Source organism: Leopardus geoffroyi, chromosome B3, assembly GCF_018350155.1.
Source record: "Leopardus geoffroyi isolate Oge1 chromosome B3, O.geoffroyi_Oge1_pat1.0, whole genome shotgun sequence".
NCBI lineage: Eukaryota > Metazoa > Chordata > Mammalia > Carnivora > Felidae > Leopardus > Leopardus geoffroyi.
In genome coordinates, this window is record NC_059337.1 from 61,045,259 (window position 1) to 61,061,505 (window position 16,247).

At 38.0% G+C, this 16,247-nt stretch overlaps 1 protein-coding gene across 14 annotated transcripts in view; it reads right to left on the reverse strand.

Moving 5' to 3' along the window:
• The window catches only part of GANC (glucosidase alpha, neutral C), a 75,222-nt gene that overhangs the window by 36,782 nt on the left and 22,193 nt on the right, over positions 1-16,247 (reverse strand). For 11 of the 14 annotated variants that reach the window (XR_006704089.1, XM_045448059.1, XM_045448065.1 and 8 more), the window contains 6 exons: positions 15,854-16,012; positions 9,773-9,818; positions 5,462-5,528; positions 3,973-4,069; positions 2,107-2,287; positions 1,738-1,891 (listed from right to left, as the gene is read on the reverse strand). Coding sequence is in view for 13 of the 14 variants with exons in the window: in XM_045448059.1 (XP_045304015.1) it covers positions 1,738-1,891; positions 2,107-2,287; positions 3,973-4,069; positions 5,462-5,528; positions 9,773-9,818; positions 15,854-16,012 (704 nt within the window). In the remaining variant the exon portion in view is untranslated. The remainder of the gene's footprint in view (positions 1-1,737; positions 1,892-2,106; positions 2,288-3,972; positions 4,070-5,461; positions 5,529-9,772; positions 9,819-15,853; positions 16,013-16,247) is intronic. The other 3 variants (XM_045448066.1, XM_045448063.1, XM_045448062.1) reach the window with 1 other exon arrangement.

Consider the following 16,247-nt stretch of genomic DNA (forward strand, 5'->3'; position numbering starts at 1 on the left):
TATTTATGTTGTTTATCTATTTTGAGTTTTTTGTGTGTGGTATGGTGTTAGGTAGGGTTCCAACTTCATCCTTTTGCATGTGTCTATCCACTTATCCTAGTACCACGTGTTTAAGAGACTATTCTTTCCCCAGTAAGTGGTCTTGAACCTTTGCTGAAATCAACTGGCCAGGGATGTATGGGTGTATTTCTGGACTTCCAATTCTATTCCATTGGTCTATGTGTCTATCCTTATACCAGTACCATATTGTTTGGATTACTTTACAGTAAGGCCTGAAACTGGGAAGTATAAGTCTGCCACCCCTAACCCCCCCACCCCAGAATTGTTTGGCTATTCGGGCCCTTTGCAATTCCATATGAATTTGAAGATCAGCTTTCCCACTTTTTCAAAAAATGACTATCGGAATTTTGGTAGGGATTGCAGTGAATCTGTACATTGCTTTTGGTAGTACTGTCATCTTGACAATATTAAGACTTCCAATCCATGAACATAGGATGTCTTTCCATTTATTTGGGCCTGTTTAATTTCTTTCAAGAATGTTTTGTAGTTTTCAGTGTACAAGTCTTACTTCCTTGGTTAAATTTATTCCTAGGTAGTTTATTCTTTTGGATGTTATTGTAAATGGAATTGTTTTCTCAATTTCTGTTTTAGATTGTTCATTGCTGGTATTTAAAAACACAACTGATTTTGTGTGTTTATCATGTACCCTGCAACTTTGGTGAAATTATTAGCTCTGGTAGTTTTTGTGGATTCTTTGGGATTTTCTTTTCTTTTTTTTTTTTTTTAACTTTTTTTTAATGTTTTATTTTTATTTTTAAGAGAGAGAGAGAGAGCAAGCGCACTAGTGGAGGCAGGGCGGGGGGCAGGGTGCAGAGAGAGACACACACACACAGAATCTGAAGCAGGCTCCAGGCTGTGAGCTCTCAGCACAGAGCCCAATGCGGGGCTGAAACTCAAAAACCATGAGATCGTGACCTGAGCTAAAGTCAGACACTTAACTGATTGAGCCACCCAGGTGCCCCTATTCTTTGGGATTTTCTAACATGTTGGATCACATCATCTGTGAATAGAAATAATTTTACTTCTTCCTTTCCAGTTTGGATACCTTTTATTTCTTTTTCTTGTCTAACTTCTCTGGCTGAAACTTCCACTACAGTGTTCAATAGCAATGGTCAAAGTGGGCAGCTTTGTCTTGATTCTGATCTTTGGGGAAAGCTTGCAGTCTTTCACCACTGAATTGGGTGTTAGCTGTGGAGTTTTCATAAATGCCTTTTATCATGTTGAGGAACTTTCCTTCTATTCCTAGCCTTCTGAGCGTTTTTATCATGAAATAGTGTTGAATTTTGTCAAATGCTTTTCCACATCAACAAAGATGATCTTTTACATCTTTTCAAGATAAAATGCTTTAGTGCTAAAACCAGTGGTATATTTCAATGGAGAAGAGAACATAGAAAAAGTTCAGGTTGGGACACTGATCATCTGAGATAAAGGCAAAGAAAGCCCAGGGCTTAAAGGCTCCAAGGAAAGTAGATGGAGTATTAGGGATTAGAGAATGGAGAGTTCTAGCCCCAGTGCAACATTTTACCAAGCTGAATGGGATAAAGGTGAGAAGAGAAATGCCTGCTTTTTGAAAAGCTTGGGCAAATTGTTTATAAATTCTATACAGTATACAACAAATATTAACTGAAAATTAGGACACATGCAATAGAAGAAATATAATGAAACAAGAAGCTGTACCTGTAAGGTATGAGTACTGCTTGAAAACATCAGAAGGTGTAGGTCCTGTCAGCAGAAAAACATCAATGATTCCACTCTCTGACATCCAATGCACATCAGTTCGAGATCTGACCTTTTGTTTAGCTGCAACGGGGCCCATCTGGGTCAGTGTATACTAGAAAAAGAATGGAATGAGGGTCTGAAAACTTTCCCTCTAGCTTACAACACTCATCCATATGTAAGTAACTGGTACATACTGTTAACTTTCACTTGATTATATTGCAAAGACTTTGGTGGCAGAGAATTGCCACTACAAAGCCCAGGGCTATGACTACGCTAGTTTTTTTTTGTTTTGTAAGTATGACATGCAGCCATGATCCATAAGCTCACCTTTACTGCAGGCTCTGTATTGATCTCCACTAGTGTTTCTGAGGCATTCAGCCAAAAAATGCCTAGAGTCCTGCCTGGTTTGTGGGCCAGGAGATAAGGCACTGAACCATAAATGCCCATTTTGTCATGTATTTTATATCCATAGACATCCAGATTATAAAGACGGTAAGCATCGCCATCACTGAAACACACAAAGATGGGACTATCATCAATTACAATCACAAATATATTATTAATGAAGAGCATAGCTCCATTCTCCCTGAAAACACTTGAGTCCTATGCATCTTTCAAGGCTTTACTCATACTACTTTCCTAACCCAACCAAGGTTAACGTGATTCTCCTCCTTTGATTCCTTTGGCATCCCCTTCTGTGACAACTGGCATGCATGGTCTCATATCTTAGATATCTTTTTATTTCTTTTTCTTTCTTTCTTTCTTTCTTTCTTTCTTTCTTTCTTTCTTTCTTTTCTTTCTTTCTTGTTTATTTATTTTGAGAGAGACAGAGCAGGAGCAGGGGAGGGGCAGAGAGAGGGAGAGAGAGAATCCCAACAAACACAAGAACTGTGAGATCATGACCTGAGCCGAAACCAAGAGTTGGCTACTTAACCGAATGAGCCACCCAGGTACCCCTTAGATATCTTTTCTGAATACCTCTTGTGAGAACTATTTCCTGTGAATCCTCTACAATAGCAAGCACATGGTAAATATCATTGGCAAATTGTGTATTTCTCTGCTGCTAAAACAAAATGACAGATAGTGTCCTAACATGCTTCTACAGTACTGAGTAGGGAAAGACGGGGAACTGAATTGGGGTGGGAAGCATAGAGCTTGGCTTGGTGTGCGAGCAGCATAGTTTCTGATTCACTTGTTACCATGCCCAACTGTTGTGGAAATGGCATCTGAACCCTTGATCAGACTGTTTCTCTTTGGTTTTGCTTCCTTAGTCTGACGTCTTTGGCATTTACTTGTCAATAGTGTTAGTCTGAAATGATCCCCCTAAGGGAATCAAAGGTGACATGAGATGCCACAATTTTTCTTGTTTTTTAATGTTTTATTATTTTTGAGAGAGAAGAGAGCACAAGCAGGGGAGGGCGAGAGAGAGGGGGGAGGACAGAGGAGCCGAAGCAGGCTCTGCACTGACAGCAGCAGGCCTGATGTGAGGGGCTTGCACTCATGAACCATGAGATCGTGATGTGAGCCGAAGGTGGACGCTCAACTGACTGAGCCACCCAAGGGCCACAAGATGCCACAATGTCTCATTCTCTGGCTCAGAGGTTGGTAAACACCTTTTTCTAGGTCAGTGATTTTCACCCTGTATTCTCCCCAGGTTCCGCAGAAAGGCCTAGAGAGGTGAAAGCAAAACCTAGGGAGGTGGTATGATGAAGCTCTCTCTCCTGCTTCAATCACAACAGTTCCATATTCTTACTTCCTCTGTATATTTTTAGGTTCAGAATTACAGTTTTATAGTTCTCAATTTTTTTGCCAAAAATAAGATAAAAATGGAAAACCACTGCTCAAGGAGGACAAGACCAGGCACATATTGGCTCAGGCTCAGACATCTGATATATTTTCCCTTCAAACTTTTACAGGCCAGGGGTGCCTGAGTGGCTCAGTTGATTAAGCGTCTGACTTTGGCTCAGGGCATGATCTCAGTTTGTGGGTTTGAGCCCCGCGTTGGGCTCTGTGCTGACAGTTCAGAGCCTGGAGCCTGCTTCAGATTCTGTGTCTCCCTCTCTCTCTACTCTTCCCCCGCTCATGCTCTCTCTCTTCTTCAAAAATAAATAAACATTAAAAAAAAAAAAACAAAAAAACCTATTACAGTCCAGAAACCAGAGCATCCTATAAGAATTTTTGTTTTCACTTTACCCAGTATTTTTAAGTTGGTGTGATTCTGCATGTTGTGGGATCCCGTAAAGATGCTCAAATCCGTGCAAGGAGAAATCCAAACCAATGGAGGCAGGGCCTGTAGGGACCAGGATATAGAATTTTGCTTTTTAATGGGACAATCATTTAAGGAAACTCAGTTACTTATGAGTGTAGCAAGATGACTAGACTAGGGATTGAGAGACCTGAACTTGCCCTGATCAATCAGTAAATCATGGTGTGCCCTTTCTGTAAGATGTTACCTTTAGGTTCTGTGGGGATACAAACATGCACAAGGCAAAGTTCTGGTCACTTGTTAGTGTTTCCTTAGCTATATGCTTGAAGCTCTCTGTGTTCTCATTTACAGTAAATATTCTTTCGATCTGTAAAGCATACCTATGAAGTTTTAGATTTTTTTTTTCTAATCTAAAAGTTCCTAAAATGTACTTCATGCTTCTTTGCATTAGGAAACAAAGGATACTGAGCAATTTTAATCTTCACTAGATGAAAGACTGGATGTCTTCTGCCTGATCATTTATTCTTACTGCATACAGGGACTACAATGCCAAGACCATCAGGAGGATCTTCCCTGGCTCCTCAAAATATCCCTTCCCTATGACTGTAGATACGTTTTTGGTTTTGTTTTTAACCAAAGACAAGGTCCTTTATTTAACAATTATTTTAGAAATATGGGAAAAATGCAAGTAACTAGGAGAGATAACAGACTTAAATTCACTCTTAGGTAAAAGTATTTGACATCAAATGGTCCTTATTTAAAGGAATTTATGGAAAGGGGGTGCTATAGCGAAGGTAAAAAACATTATGATGTTACAGAAAGGAAAAGCCTGATGGCCCCCCTACTTACAAACTTTGGACACATTGTCAGCCCTGATCATTATACCAAGTTATAGATACAGATGCTAGAACAGAAATTCTCAAGGAGTTAGGGAGGATCTGTTATCCTACTGGGTAGGAAGGAGGAAAGTGAGTATTTCTTCCAACTATATAAGCTCCAAGTATCTGAACCATATATCCAAAATAGACAAACTTTTCACTCCCCACCACACACATACTATCACTAAGTCTAGTGAGAAATTTCACAGATGGGTATATGATACTTGTGTGAATGATGGGGAGGCTTGGAAAAGGTTGAGAACCAATGGCTTGGAATATGGATGCTAATGAGCTTTAGAATTTTGTTTCTCATCACTTGACTCTCATAAAAATAGAATGTGGGATTTGCAGCTGTCTGTATACTGAGTAGTACCAGCAGTGTGCTGACCTAGGCCCTTAACATGAGACCACTGAAGGTACATACTCACTATTTCTCTGTTGATATACATTATTGAACAATAAAGGACACAAATCTGACATTTCTGTTCCCCTTACAGAAATCACTTCTTTAGGTGCCAGAGCTCAAGGGACTTATAGGTAGCAACATTTAGTGATTTTGGCAAGATCTGCTTTAATACTACACAAGTTTCAATTTTACCATTAACTTTGACATCCACAAATTTTCCGAATTTCTCCTCCCACAAGCCTAGATCCTCTTGGTTTTCCTGGTGGCACAAAAAAAGGAGCAAATTGAGTTTATACATTGCAACACATGTGGTTACCACAACAGTACATTTTGTTTGGATTATTAAAAAATTAGACTGAGAAAATGAGTCTGTCTTTTAAAAGACCACTTTGTGGGGCACCTGGGTGGCTCAGTCAGTTAAATGCCCAACTTCAGCTCAGGTCATGATCTCACTGCTCTGAGTTTGAGCCCTGCATCGGCCTCTGTGCTGACAGCTCAGAGCCTGGAGCCTGCTTCAGATTGTGTGTCTCCCTCTCTCTCTGCCCCTACCCCACTCATGCTCTTTCTTTCAAAATTGGATGGATGTTAAAAAATGTTAAAAGACCTGTTTGTGATGTCAGTATATTTAACAAATTTGATCTGTGTTCTACATAAATGCCAGTAATCATCTTCCTTATGAACTGAAGCTGACATGAATATGATTTTTTATTGTGGTAGAATAGACCTAACATAAAATTTGCCATTTTAATTATTTATTTACTATTCATTTTAAACATTTTATTTATTTATTTTTTAAGTAATCTCTACACCCGATGTGAGGCTTGAACTCACAACCCTGAAATGAGGAGTTGCATGCTCTACTGATTGAGCCAGCCAGGTGTGCTACCCCACCCCCCCCCTTTTTTTTCATTTTTACCATTTTATGTAATTTAATTAATTAATTTATTTATTTGAGAGAGAGGGTGCAAGTGAGAGAGGGACAGAGAGAGAGAGATAATCCCACAAGGGGCAGAGAGGGAGAGAGAGAGAAATGGGGCTCACATGAGTGTGGCTTGAGCTCACCCAAAGGAGGGCTAAGGCTCACCCTATGTGGAGCTTGGCTCAAACTCACAAATCATGAGATCATTACCCGAGCCGAAGTCCAATGCTTAACTGACTGAGCCACCCAGGTGCCCCTCATTTTCACCATTTTAAAGTGACATTAAGTACATTCACATTGTTGTGCAACTATCACCACCATCTATCTCCAGAACTTTTACATCTTCCCAAACTGAACCTCCACACCCATTAAACAATAGCTCATTTCTTCCTCCCTCAGCTCCTGACAACCACCCTTCTACTTCCTGTCTCTATGAATGTGACTACTATAGATACATAGATTTCTTATAACTAGAGTCATATAGTATTTGTCTTTTTGTGACTGCTTATTTCACCTAGTATAATATCTTCAAGATTCATCCATTTTGTAGCATATGTCAGAATTGCCTTCCTTTTTTTTTTTTTTTTCAACATTTATTTATTTTTGGGACAGAGAGAGACAGAGCATGAACGGGGGAGGGGCAGAGAGAGAGGGAGACACAGAATCGGAAACAGGCTCCAGGCTCTGAGCCATCAGCCCAGAGCCTGACGCGGGGCTCGAACTCACGGACCGCGAGATCGTGACCTGGCTGAAGTCGGACGCTTAACCGACTGCGCCACCCAGGCGCCCCAGAATTGCCTTCCTTTTTAAGGTCGAGTAACATTCCACTGTATGTATATACCACATTTTGTGTGCGCATTCATCTGTCGGTGACTCTTGGGTTGCTGGACTGTTTTCACCTTTTGGCTACTGTGAATGATGCTTCTAAGAACACAAGTATACAAATATTTGCTTGAGTCCCTACTTTCCCTTTCAGATATAAATCCATGAGTGAAATTGCTGGATCATATTGTAATTCTATATAATTCTGAGGAATTGTTTGACATGAGTATCTTTACACAGGCCAAAATGCTGTGAAAGCACTTTGAAAAATGCAGTCTTGGGGCACCTGGGTGGCTCAGTCAGTTAAGCATCTGAGTTCGGCTCAGGTCATGATCTTATGGTTCATGGGCTCGAGCCCTATGCTGGCCTCTGTGCGGACAGCTTGGAACCTGGAGCCTACTTCACATTCTGTGTCTCCCTCTCTCTCTGCCCCTCCCCCACTTGTCCTCTGACTCTCTTTGTTTCTCTCTCTCTGATAAATAAATAAGCAATAAAAAATTTTTTTAAAAGGGCACCTGGGTGGCTCAGTTGGTTAAGTGACCAACTTCAGTTCAGGTCATGATCTCACTGCTCTGAGTTCGAGCCCTGCATCGGCCTCTGTGCTGACAGCTCGGAGCCTGGAGCCTGCTTTGGATTCTGCCTCTGTCTCTCTGCCCCTATCCTGCTCAGGCTCTTTCTCTCTCTCTCTCTCAAATATAAATAAACATGAAACAATTTTAAAAATATATTAAAAAAAATTCGGTCTTTACATAAGTAAGATATTTTAAATCCTTTTTTTTTTTTTTCTTGTAAATGTGTGAGGAACAACATTGAGAATCAAATAACTTAGGTCAAAAAGCAAACATTTTGGCTGAGGTGGGTACTTTGCTGCCCTCCTTCAATTAGCCAAACTACGTGAGAAGTGAGGCTGTTCAGGTTCACAATCTTTTGATGTAGAGCCCAAAACTTTCTTGGCTCTACAAGTTTCCTTTCTTGGCTTTACAAGTTTCATTCTTCCTCTCTGGCAGAATGAAGAAGTTTTCTAAAAATTGTATGTGTGCATGAAATGTATGTTTCTTTTTTATTTATTTATTTATTTTTTACATTTATTTATTTTTGAGAGACAGAGAGAGACACAGCATGAGCAGGGGAGGGGCAGAGACAGAGAGGCGGAGATAGAATCAGAAGCAGGTTCCAGGCTCTGAAATGTCAGTAGAGAGCCCAACGCAGGGCTCAAACCCACGAGCCATGAGATCATGACCTGAGTAGAAGTTGGACACTTAACCGACTGAGCCACCCAGGAGCCCCGAAATGCATGTTTCTTTTTAAAAATGAGCCCCTTGCCCATTTCTAGGTGGTTTCTTCATAATTATAAGCTTCTGTAAAGTGAGCTTGTGTGTGTGTGTGTGTGTGTGTGTGTGTGTGTGTGTTTAAATCACATCTGAATTTTTATTGTAGGGACTATTATTCTGGGGTCTGTGGATGGCCTTTAGAGTTTGTGAACTCCCTCAAACAGTATAAAAATTCTGTTTTATAGAGAAGGCTCATAGCCTTCAGCAGATTCTTTGCATCTGTGATGCAAAACCACTATTTAAGCTATCTAATTAGAGGTCTCCCCATAGCTGATTTGACATATCGTCACAAAACTGTCTAAGGCTATGTCTTAGTTGTCCTTCTCTATTTGGAAATGGAAAAAATATTCTCTCTCATATTCATCAGCATGGGTCAGTCCTCAAGAGGAAGAAGCATGTCCTTACTGCACTGGAAATATGTTTCACTATTCCTGGTGGCCATACCTACTGTCAGGGATCCTTCAAAGATGCATGTGGCTTTGGATGAAGAGAAGATTTCTGGAATATTCATTTTTCATAATTCAGCTAAAATAATCCTTTAAAAACAGACATCAGACCATGTATCTCTGCTGCTTACAACCTTTCCATAGTTTTCCTTTGCTCTTAGGTTAAAGTCGAAAAAGGTCTAACAAGACATAAAAGAATGCCAGCTTCATGGTAATGAGGGACTTTGATTTATTCAATGATATCTCACCAATTCCTTGAACAGTGCCTGGCATATAGGAAATACTCAACAAATATTTGTCTACTAAAAGAATTATTGTAAGACTTTCCACTGAATTGCCCCTGCCTATCTCTCTGCGCTTGTTAACACAACACTGTTTCCTTTGCTTTTCTTTTTCCTGCTAAAATATATACATATATATGTTTTAAATTTCTTCAAATGTGCTCCTTCCTACCTCAAGCTCTTTGAATATGAAATCCCCTCTATCTGGAATAGTGTTTTTCCACCTTTTGACTAGCTTATGTATCTTCATGCATCAGTTTTAGCTGTTAAGTCATTTCCTACAGGAGGTCTTTCCTGACCCTCATCTTGGTCAAGTTCCTTGCTATCTTCTCCTATAGCACTCTTTTGTAACACTCCTCATGCTTGTACTTGTCAGAGTCTGTCTTTCCCATTAGATTCTAAGATTCATGAGGACAGGTTGAGATTTGTTTTATTCATGGCTGATTCTTCTTGCCTAGCATAAATTTTTGAGCTGGCACAAAAGCAGGCACTCAAGAATTACCTGTTTTATGAATGAATGAATACATGAGTAGACGAATGAATCAATGAGATAATAAGGTGAGCAAGAGATAGATGGTCTCATTTATATGCAGTATTTATCAAGTACCCATTTGTAAGAAGAAGGGAAGAACAGAACAATTACATCCCACATATTGATGGTGAAAGAGATTTGAAAAAAAGATAAATTGCTCAATCTGTATTACCTGAGAAGCGTCAACTGATGTGTCCTCCTTATTTTCTTTGGTAGCTCTGTTTTAATATAAATAAAGTTGTTTTACTCAAGGGAAGACTAACAGAATTTTGTTCAATGATAAAGATTTTAATTTCTAACTTTTGAGACCCCATAAATTATGTCTTTTAACTTATTAAAATAATTATAAAAATAAGTTTATGAGATTGAGGAACATTTATGATGAACATTAATCCAATAGCTTGATTTGTTAAAATGTAATATGTTTGAATTTTCTTATTAACCCTTAAAAAACTATCAGTTTTTTATTATACATGTAATACATAATACAATATCAAAACAAAATATAAGCAAGCAAGGTGGAACACTGCTCCCCTCTCTCCAATGTTAACCTCCTACAAAGCAACATAATGCACTGTCTTCCAATTTAATTGTAACAATTTAAACTATCGGGCGTACGTGGATTTGAGTGCTCATTTCTCCCCGTTCTTAACAATACTGGACCTTATACACTTTTAAAATCGTTGCCAGGGGCACCTGGGTGGCTCTGTCAGTTAAGCGTCTGACTTTGGCTCAGGTCACAATCTCACAGTCCATGAGTTCGAGCCCCCCATCGGGCTCTGTGCCAACAGCCTGGAGCCTGCTTCAGATTCTGTCTCCCTCTCTCTCTGCCCCTCCCCTGCTCTTAGTCTGTCTCTGTCTCTCTCAAAAATAAAGATTAAAAAAAAATCTAAAAATAAAAACAAAAATCGTTGGCAGTCTAAAATTTTAGACAAGGTAATGCATTTCACTTTGAATTTCTTTCATTAATGACGTAAAGTGCTTTTGTATACATTAAATGGCATTTCTATTTCTTCTGTGAATTGTCTATTCACCCTCATTATACATTAATTTTTTTAGTGTAAAATACAGTACGAATATAGAAGAGTATATAAGTTCAGAGGTTAAAAATGAATACTAAAGTAACGACTACGAAGCCACATAAGCAACAGACTTGTTCGTCTGGCATCATAGCGCCTCTCCTGAAATGTATCATCCATCTCCTCGCTGTGCTCTTCAGAGGAACCGCTTTACTGAGTTTTGTGTGGAATCACTCCCTTGCTGTTTTTTATTCCATTCCCACGAGTGTACGAGTCCTCAAATGCACATTTGGCTTTGCCTTAAAAATTTTTTGATATTAAAAAATTTTGATATTCATCATGTTCATATATGTTGCTGCAGTTTGTATCACCCATTGTTTATTTGCGTGTTCCTCTTTTTCTTATCGATCTGTATAAGTTCTTCCTATAGATGCATATTAATTTTTGAATTCTTATACATGTTAAAAATTTGTGGTGAAATTTAAGACAACTAGTATGTTGCCTTTTGATTTTTTTTATTTCATTAAAAAAATTTTTTTAAACATTTGTTTACTTTTGAGAGAGACAGAGAGAGACAGAGCATGAGCAGGGGAGGGGCAGAGAGAGAGGGAGACACAGAATCCAAAGCAGGCTCCAGGCTCTGAGCTGTCAGCACAGAGCCCCATGAGAGGCTGGAACCCACAAACCGTGAGATCATGACCTGAGCTGAAGTGGACACTTAACGTACTGAGCCACCCAGGTATCCCTGATGCCTTTTAATTAAAAAAAAAATTAACAAATTTTATTTTTTACAACAGTTTTAGGTTCACAGCAAAACTAAGCAGAAAGTGTAGAGTTCTCATATGACCGACTGTCCCTACACAGTCACAGTCTCCCCCACTGTCAACATCCTGTACCAGAGTGCTACATTTATTACAATCACTGAACCTGCACTGACACATCATTATCACCCCAAGTCCATAGTTTATATTAGGATTCATTCTTGGCATTGTACATTCTATGGGTTTTGACAAATGTATCATGACAGTTACCCACCACTGTAGTATCATACAGAGTAATTTCACTGCCCTTAAAATCTGTGTTCTGCTTAGTTATCCCTTTGGCTTACTTAACCCCTGGAAACTACTGATCTTTTTACTATCTCCATAATTTTCCCTTTTCCAGAATTTTATATAGTTGGAAACATAGAGTAGGTAGCCTTTTTCAGATTGGCTTCTTTCACTTGGTAAAACTTGCATTTGAGTTCCCTCCATGTCTTTTCATGGCTTGATAGTTCATTTCTTTTAGGTACTGAATAATATTCTATTATTTGGATGTACCATAGTTTATTCATCTACTGAAGGATATCCTGACGGCTTCTAAGTTTTGGCAATTATGAATAAAATTGCTATAAATATCCATGAGCAGGTTTTTGAGTAGACATAGATTTCCATCTCCTTTGGGTAAATAACAAGAAGCATGATTGTTGAATTATATGGTAAGAGTATGTTTAGTTTTGTAAGAAATTATCAAACTGTCTTCCAACATGACTATATCATTTTGCAGCCCCAACAGCAATTAATGTGAGTTCCTGTTGTTCCACATCCTCCCCAGCATTTTGTTACCAGTGTTCTGGATCTTGGTCATTCTAACAGATATGTAATGGTTTCTTGTTTTAACTAATGACATATGATGTTGAACATCTTTTCATATGCTTACTTGCCATCTGTTTATCTTTTTTGGTAAGGTTTCTGTTCAACTCCTTTGTACATTTTTGAGTGTTCACTTTCTTACTGTTGAATTTTAAGAGTTCTTTGTATATTTTGGATAGCAGTCCTTCATTTGATGTGTTTTTTGCAGATATTTCTTCCTAGTCTGTGGCTTATCTTCTTATTTCCTTATTGTTTTTCACAGAGCAATAGTTTTTAATTTTTTTAAATTTATTTTTATTATCTTTAAAAGATTTTTTAAATTTTATTTGAGAGATAGAGCATGAACCAGGGAGAGGGGCAGAGGGAGAGAGAGAGAGAATCTCAAGCAGGCTCCATGTTCAGTGTGGAGCCCAGTGCAGGCTCAATGCCATGACCCTGGGATCGTGACCTGAGCCAAAATCAGGAGTTAGACCCTCAACTGACTAAGCCACCCGGGTACCCCTAGTTTTTAATTTTAATGAAGCCTAATTTATCAATTATTTCTTTCGTGAATCATGACTTTGGTGGTATATTAAAAAATCATCACCATACCCAAGGTCATCTAGGTTTTCTTCTGTTATCTTCTAGGAGTTTTATAGTTTTTATTTTACATTTAGATCTATGACCTATTTTGAGTTTTTATGTTTAATACTTAAAAAGTGGAGGCCAAAGCAGGGCTTAAACTCACGACCCTGAGATCAAGCCCCTGAGCTGAGATCATGAGTCAGACGATTACTGACTGAGCCCCTCAGGTGTGTGAAGGGTGTAAGGTCTGTGCCTAGATTCATTTTTAAATATATTTTGATTCAAGTAAAATTAATATACAGTGTCATATTAGTTTGAGGTATACAGTATAATGATTCAATATTTCTACACATTACCCAATACTCATCACAATAAGTGTACTCCTAATCCCCTTCATCTATTTCACCCATCCCCCCCCTCACCTCCCCTCTGGCAACGCCCAGTTTGTTCTCTGTATTTAAGAGTCTGGTTTTTTTTTTTTTTTGTCTTTTTATTTGTTCATTTGTTTTGCTTCTTATATTCCACATAGGAGTGAAATTATTAGGTATCTGTCTTTGTCGGACTGACTTTACTTATCATGGTACCTTCTAGATCTGTCCATGTTGTTGCAAATGGCAAGATTTCATTCCTTTTCATGGCTAAGTAATATTGTGTGTGTGTGTGTGTGTGTGTGTGTGTGTGTGTGTGTGTGTAGACACTGTCTTCTTTATCCATTCATTTATGGATGGACACTTGGGTTGCATCCATATCTTGACTACTGCAAATAATGCTGCAGTAAACATAGGGGTGCACATATCTTTTTGAATTAGTGTTTTTGTTGTCTTTGGTTAAATACCTAGTAGCCAACGCCATTTATTGAAGAGGCTTTCTTTCCCCCATTGTATGTTCTTCCTTCCTTTGTTGAAGATTGACTGTATATGCATGTATTTATTTCTGGACTCTCTATTGTGTTCCAAAACTCTCCATGTTTTGTTTTTGTGCCAATACCATACTGTTTTGATAACTGTATCTTTGTAGTATACTTTGAAATCAAGGAACATGATACCTCTAGTTTTGTTCTTCTTTCTCAAGATTGCTTTGGCTATTTGGAATCTTTTGTGGTTCTGTACAAATTTTAGGATTATTTGTTCTATTTCTGAGAAAAATTCCATTGGTATTTTGATAGAAATTACATTCAATCTGCAGACCGCTTTGGGTAGTATGGATATTTTAACAATATTAATTCTTCCAATCCATGAGCAGTGTACCTTTCCATTTACTTGTGCTGTCTTCAGTTTCTTTCATCAATGTCTTATAGATTTCAGGGTTCAGGTCTTTCACCCCCTTGGTTACATTTAACCCTAGTTATTTTATTCATTTTGATGCAATTGCAAATGGGATTGTTTTCTTAATTACTCTTTCTGATAGTTCATTATAAGTATATAAAAAATGCAACAGATTTCTGTATATTTGTTTCGTGTCCTGTATTAGTGAATTAATTTATTAATTCAAAGAGTTTTTAAAAATGATTTATGTGTTTATTTTTGGTAGAATCTTTAGTGTTTTCTGTATACAATATCATGTAGTCTTCACATAGTGACAATTTTACTTCTTTTCCCATTTAGAGGGCTTTTATTTCTTTTTCTTGTTTTATTGCTGTGTTTAGGATTCCAGTATTTTTGAATAAAAGTGACAAGAGTGGGCATCCTTGTTCTGTTCGTGTTCTAAGAGAAAAGGCTTTCAGCTTTTCACTGTTGAGTATGATGTTAGCTGTGGGTTGCCATACATGGCATTTATTATGTTGAGGTATGTTCCTTCCATACCAACTTTGTTGAAAGATTTTTTATAATGAATGATGTTGAATTTTATCAAATTCCATTCCTGCATCTACTGAGATAATCATATGATTTTTATCCTTATTTTTGTTAATGTGGTGTATCATGTTGCTTAATTTGTGGATATTGAACCATCCTTTTATCCTTAGAATAAGTCTCATTTGATCATGATGTATGATTCTTTTAAAGCATTATTGAATTTGGTTTGCTAATATTTTGTGTAGGGTTTTTATATCAATGTTCATCAAGAATATTGGCCTGTAATCATTTTTTTTTTTGGTAGTGGTTTTGGTATTAAGGCAATTCTGGCCTCATAGAATGAGTTTGGAAGCATTAAGTCTTCTTCAATTTTTTGGAATATTTTGAGAAGAACAGATATTAACTCTTCTTCAAAGGTTTTGTAGAATTCACCTATGAAGTCGTGTAGTCCTAGCCTTTTGTTTGCTAGGCATTTTTGGATTACTGTTTCAATTTCATTACTCACAATTCATTCACATTTTCTATTTTTTCTTGATGCAGTCTTGGAAGGCTGTATGTTTTAGGAATTTATCCACTTCTTCTAGGCTCTCCTATTTGCTGGCATGTAAATGTTTGTAGTTGTCTCTTAGGATCCTTTTTATTTCTGTGGTATTGGCTGTAACTTCTCTTTCATTTGATTTTATTTATTTGGACCCTCTATTTTTCTTGATGAGTCTGGATAAAGTTTTGTCAATTTTGTTATCTTTTCAAAGAACCAGGTGCCCCCCATTATTTCTCTAAATAGAGTTTCTGTCCCTTTCTCTCTCTCTTCCCCTTCTGGGACCCCTATAATGTGAATGTCCGTATGCTTAACGTCCCAGTGGTCCCTTAAACTACGCTCATTTTTTTTAGAGGCTTCTGGGTGGCTGAGTGGATTGGGCGTTCGACTTTGGCCAGGTCATGATCTCATGGTTTGTGGGTTTGAGCCCCGCATCAGGCTCTGTGCTGACAGCTCAGAGCCTGGAGCCTGCTTTGAATTCTGTGTCTCCCTCTCTCTCCGTCCCTTCCCTACTCACACTCTGTCTCTCTCTGTCTCTCAAAAATAAATAAGCATTGGAAAAAAAAATTTTAATAAATTAAATTATTAAATTAAAATTAAATTAAATTAAAATTAAATTATTAAATAAAAATTTTTAATAAATAAACTATGTTCATTTTTTTAAATTCTTTTTTCTTTTTGCTGTTCTGATGGGGAGATTTACACTACCTGTCTTCCAGATTGCTGATCTCTTCTTCTGCGTCATCTAATCTGCTGATTCCCTCTAGTGTATTTCTCATTTCAGTTATTTTATCCTTCAGCTGATGGGTTCTTTTTGTATTTTCTATCTCCTTGTTGAAGTTTTCACCATGTTCATCCATTCTTCTCCTGAATTTGGAGAACATTACTTTAAATTCTCTATCAAGCAGATTGCTTATCTGTTTTGTTTAGTTCTTTTTCTGAAGTTTTGTCTTGTTCTTTCATTTGGAATATATTCTTCTGTCTCCTCATTTTGCCTAAGTCTCTGTTTGCTTCTATGTATTAGGCAGATCAGTTACATCTCCTGATCTTGAAGGAGTGGTTTTATGCAGAAGGTGTCCTGTGGGCCCAGTAGCGCAAACAC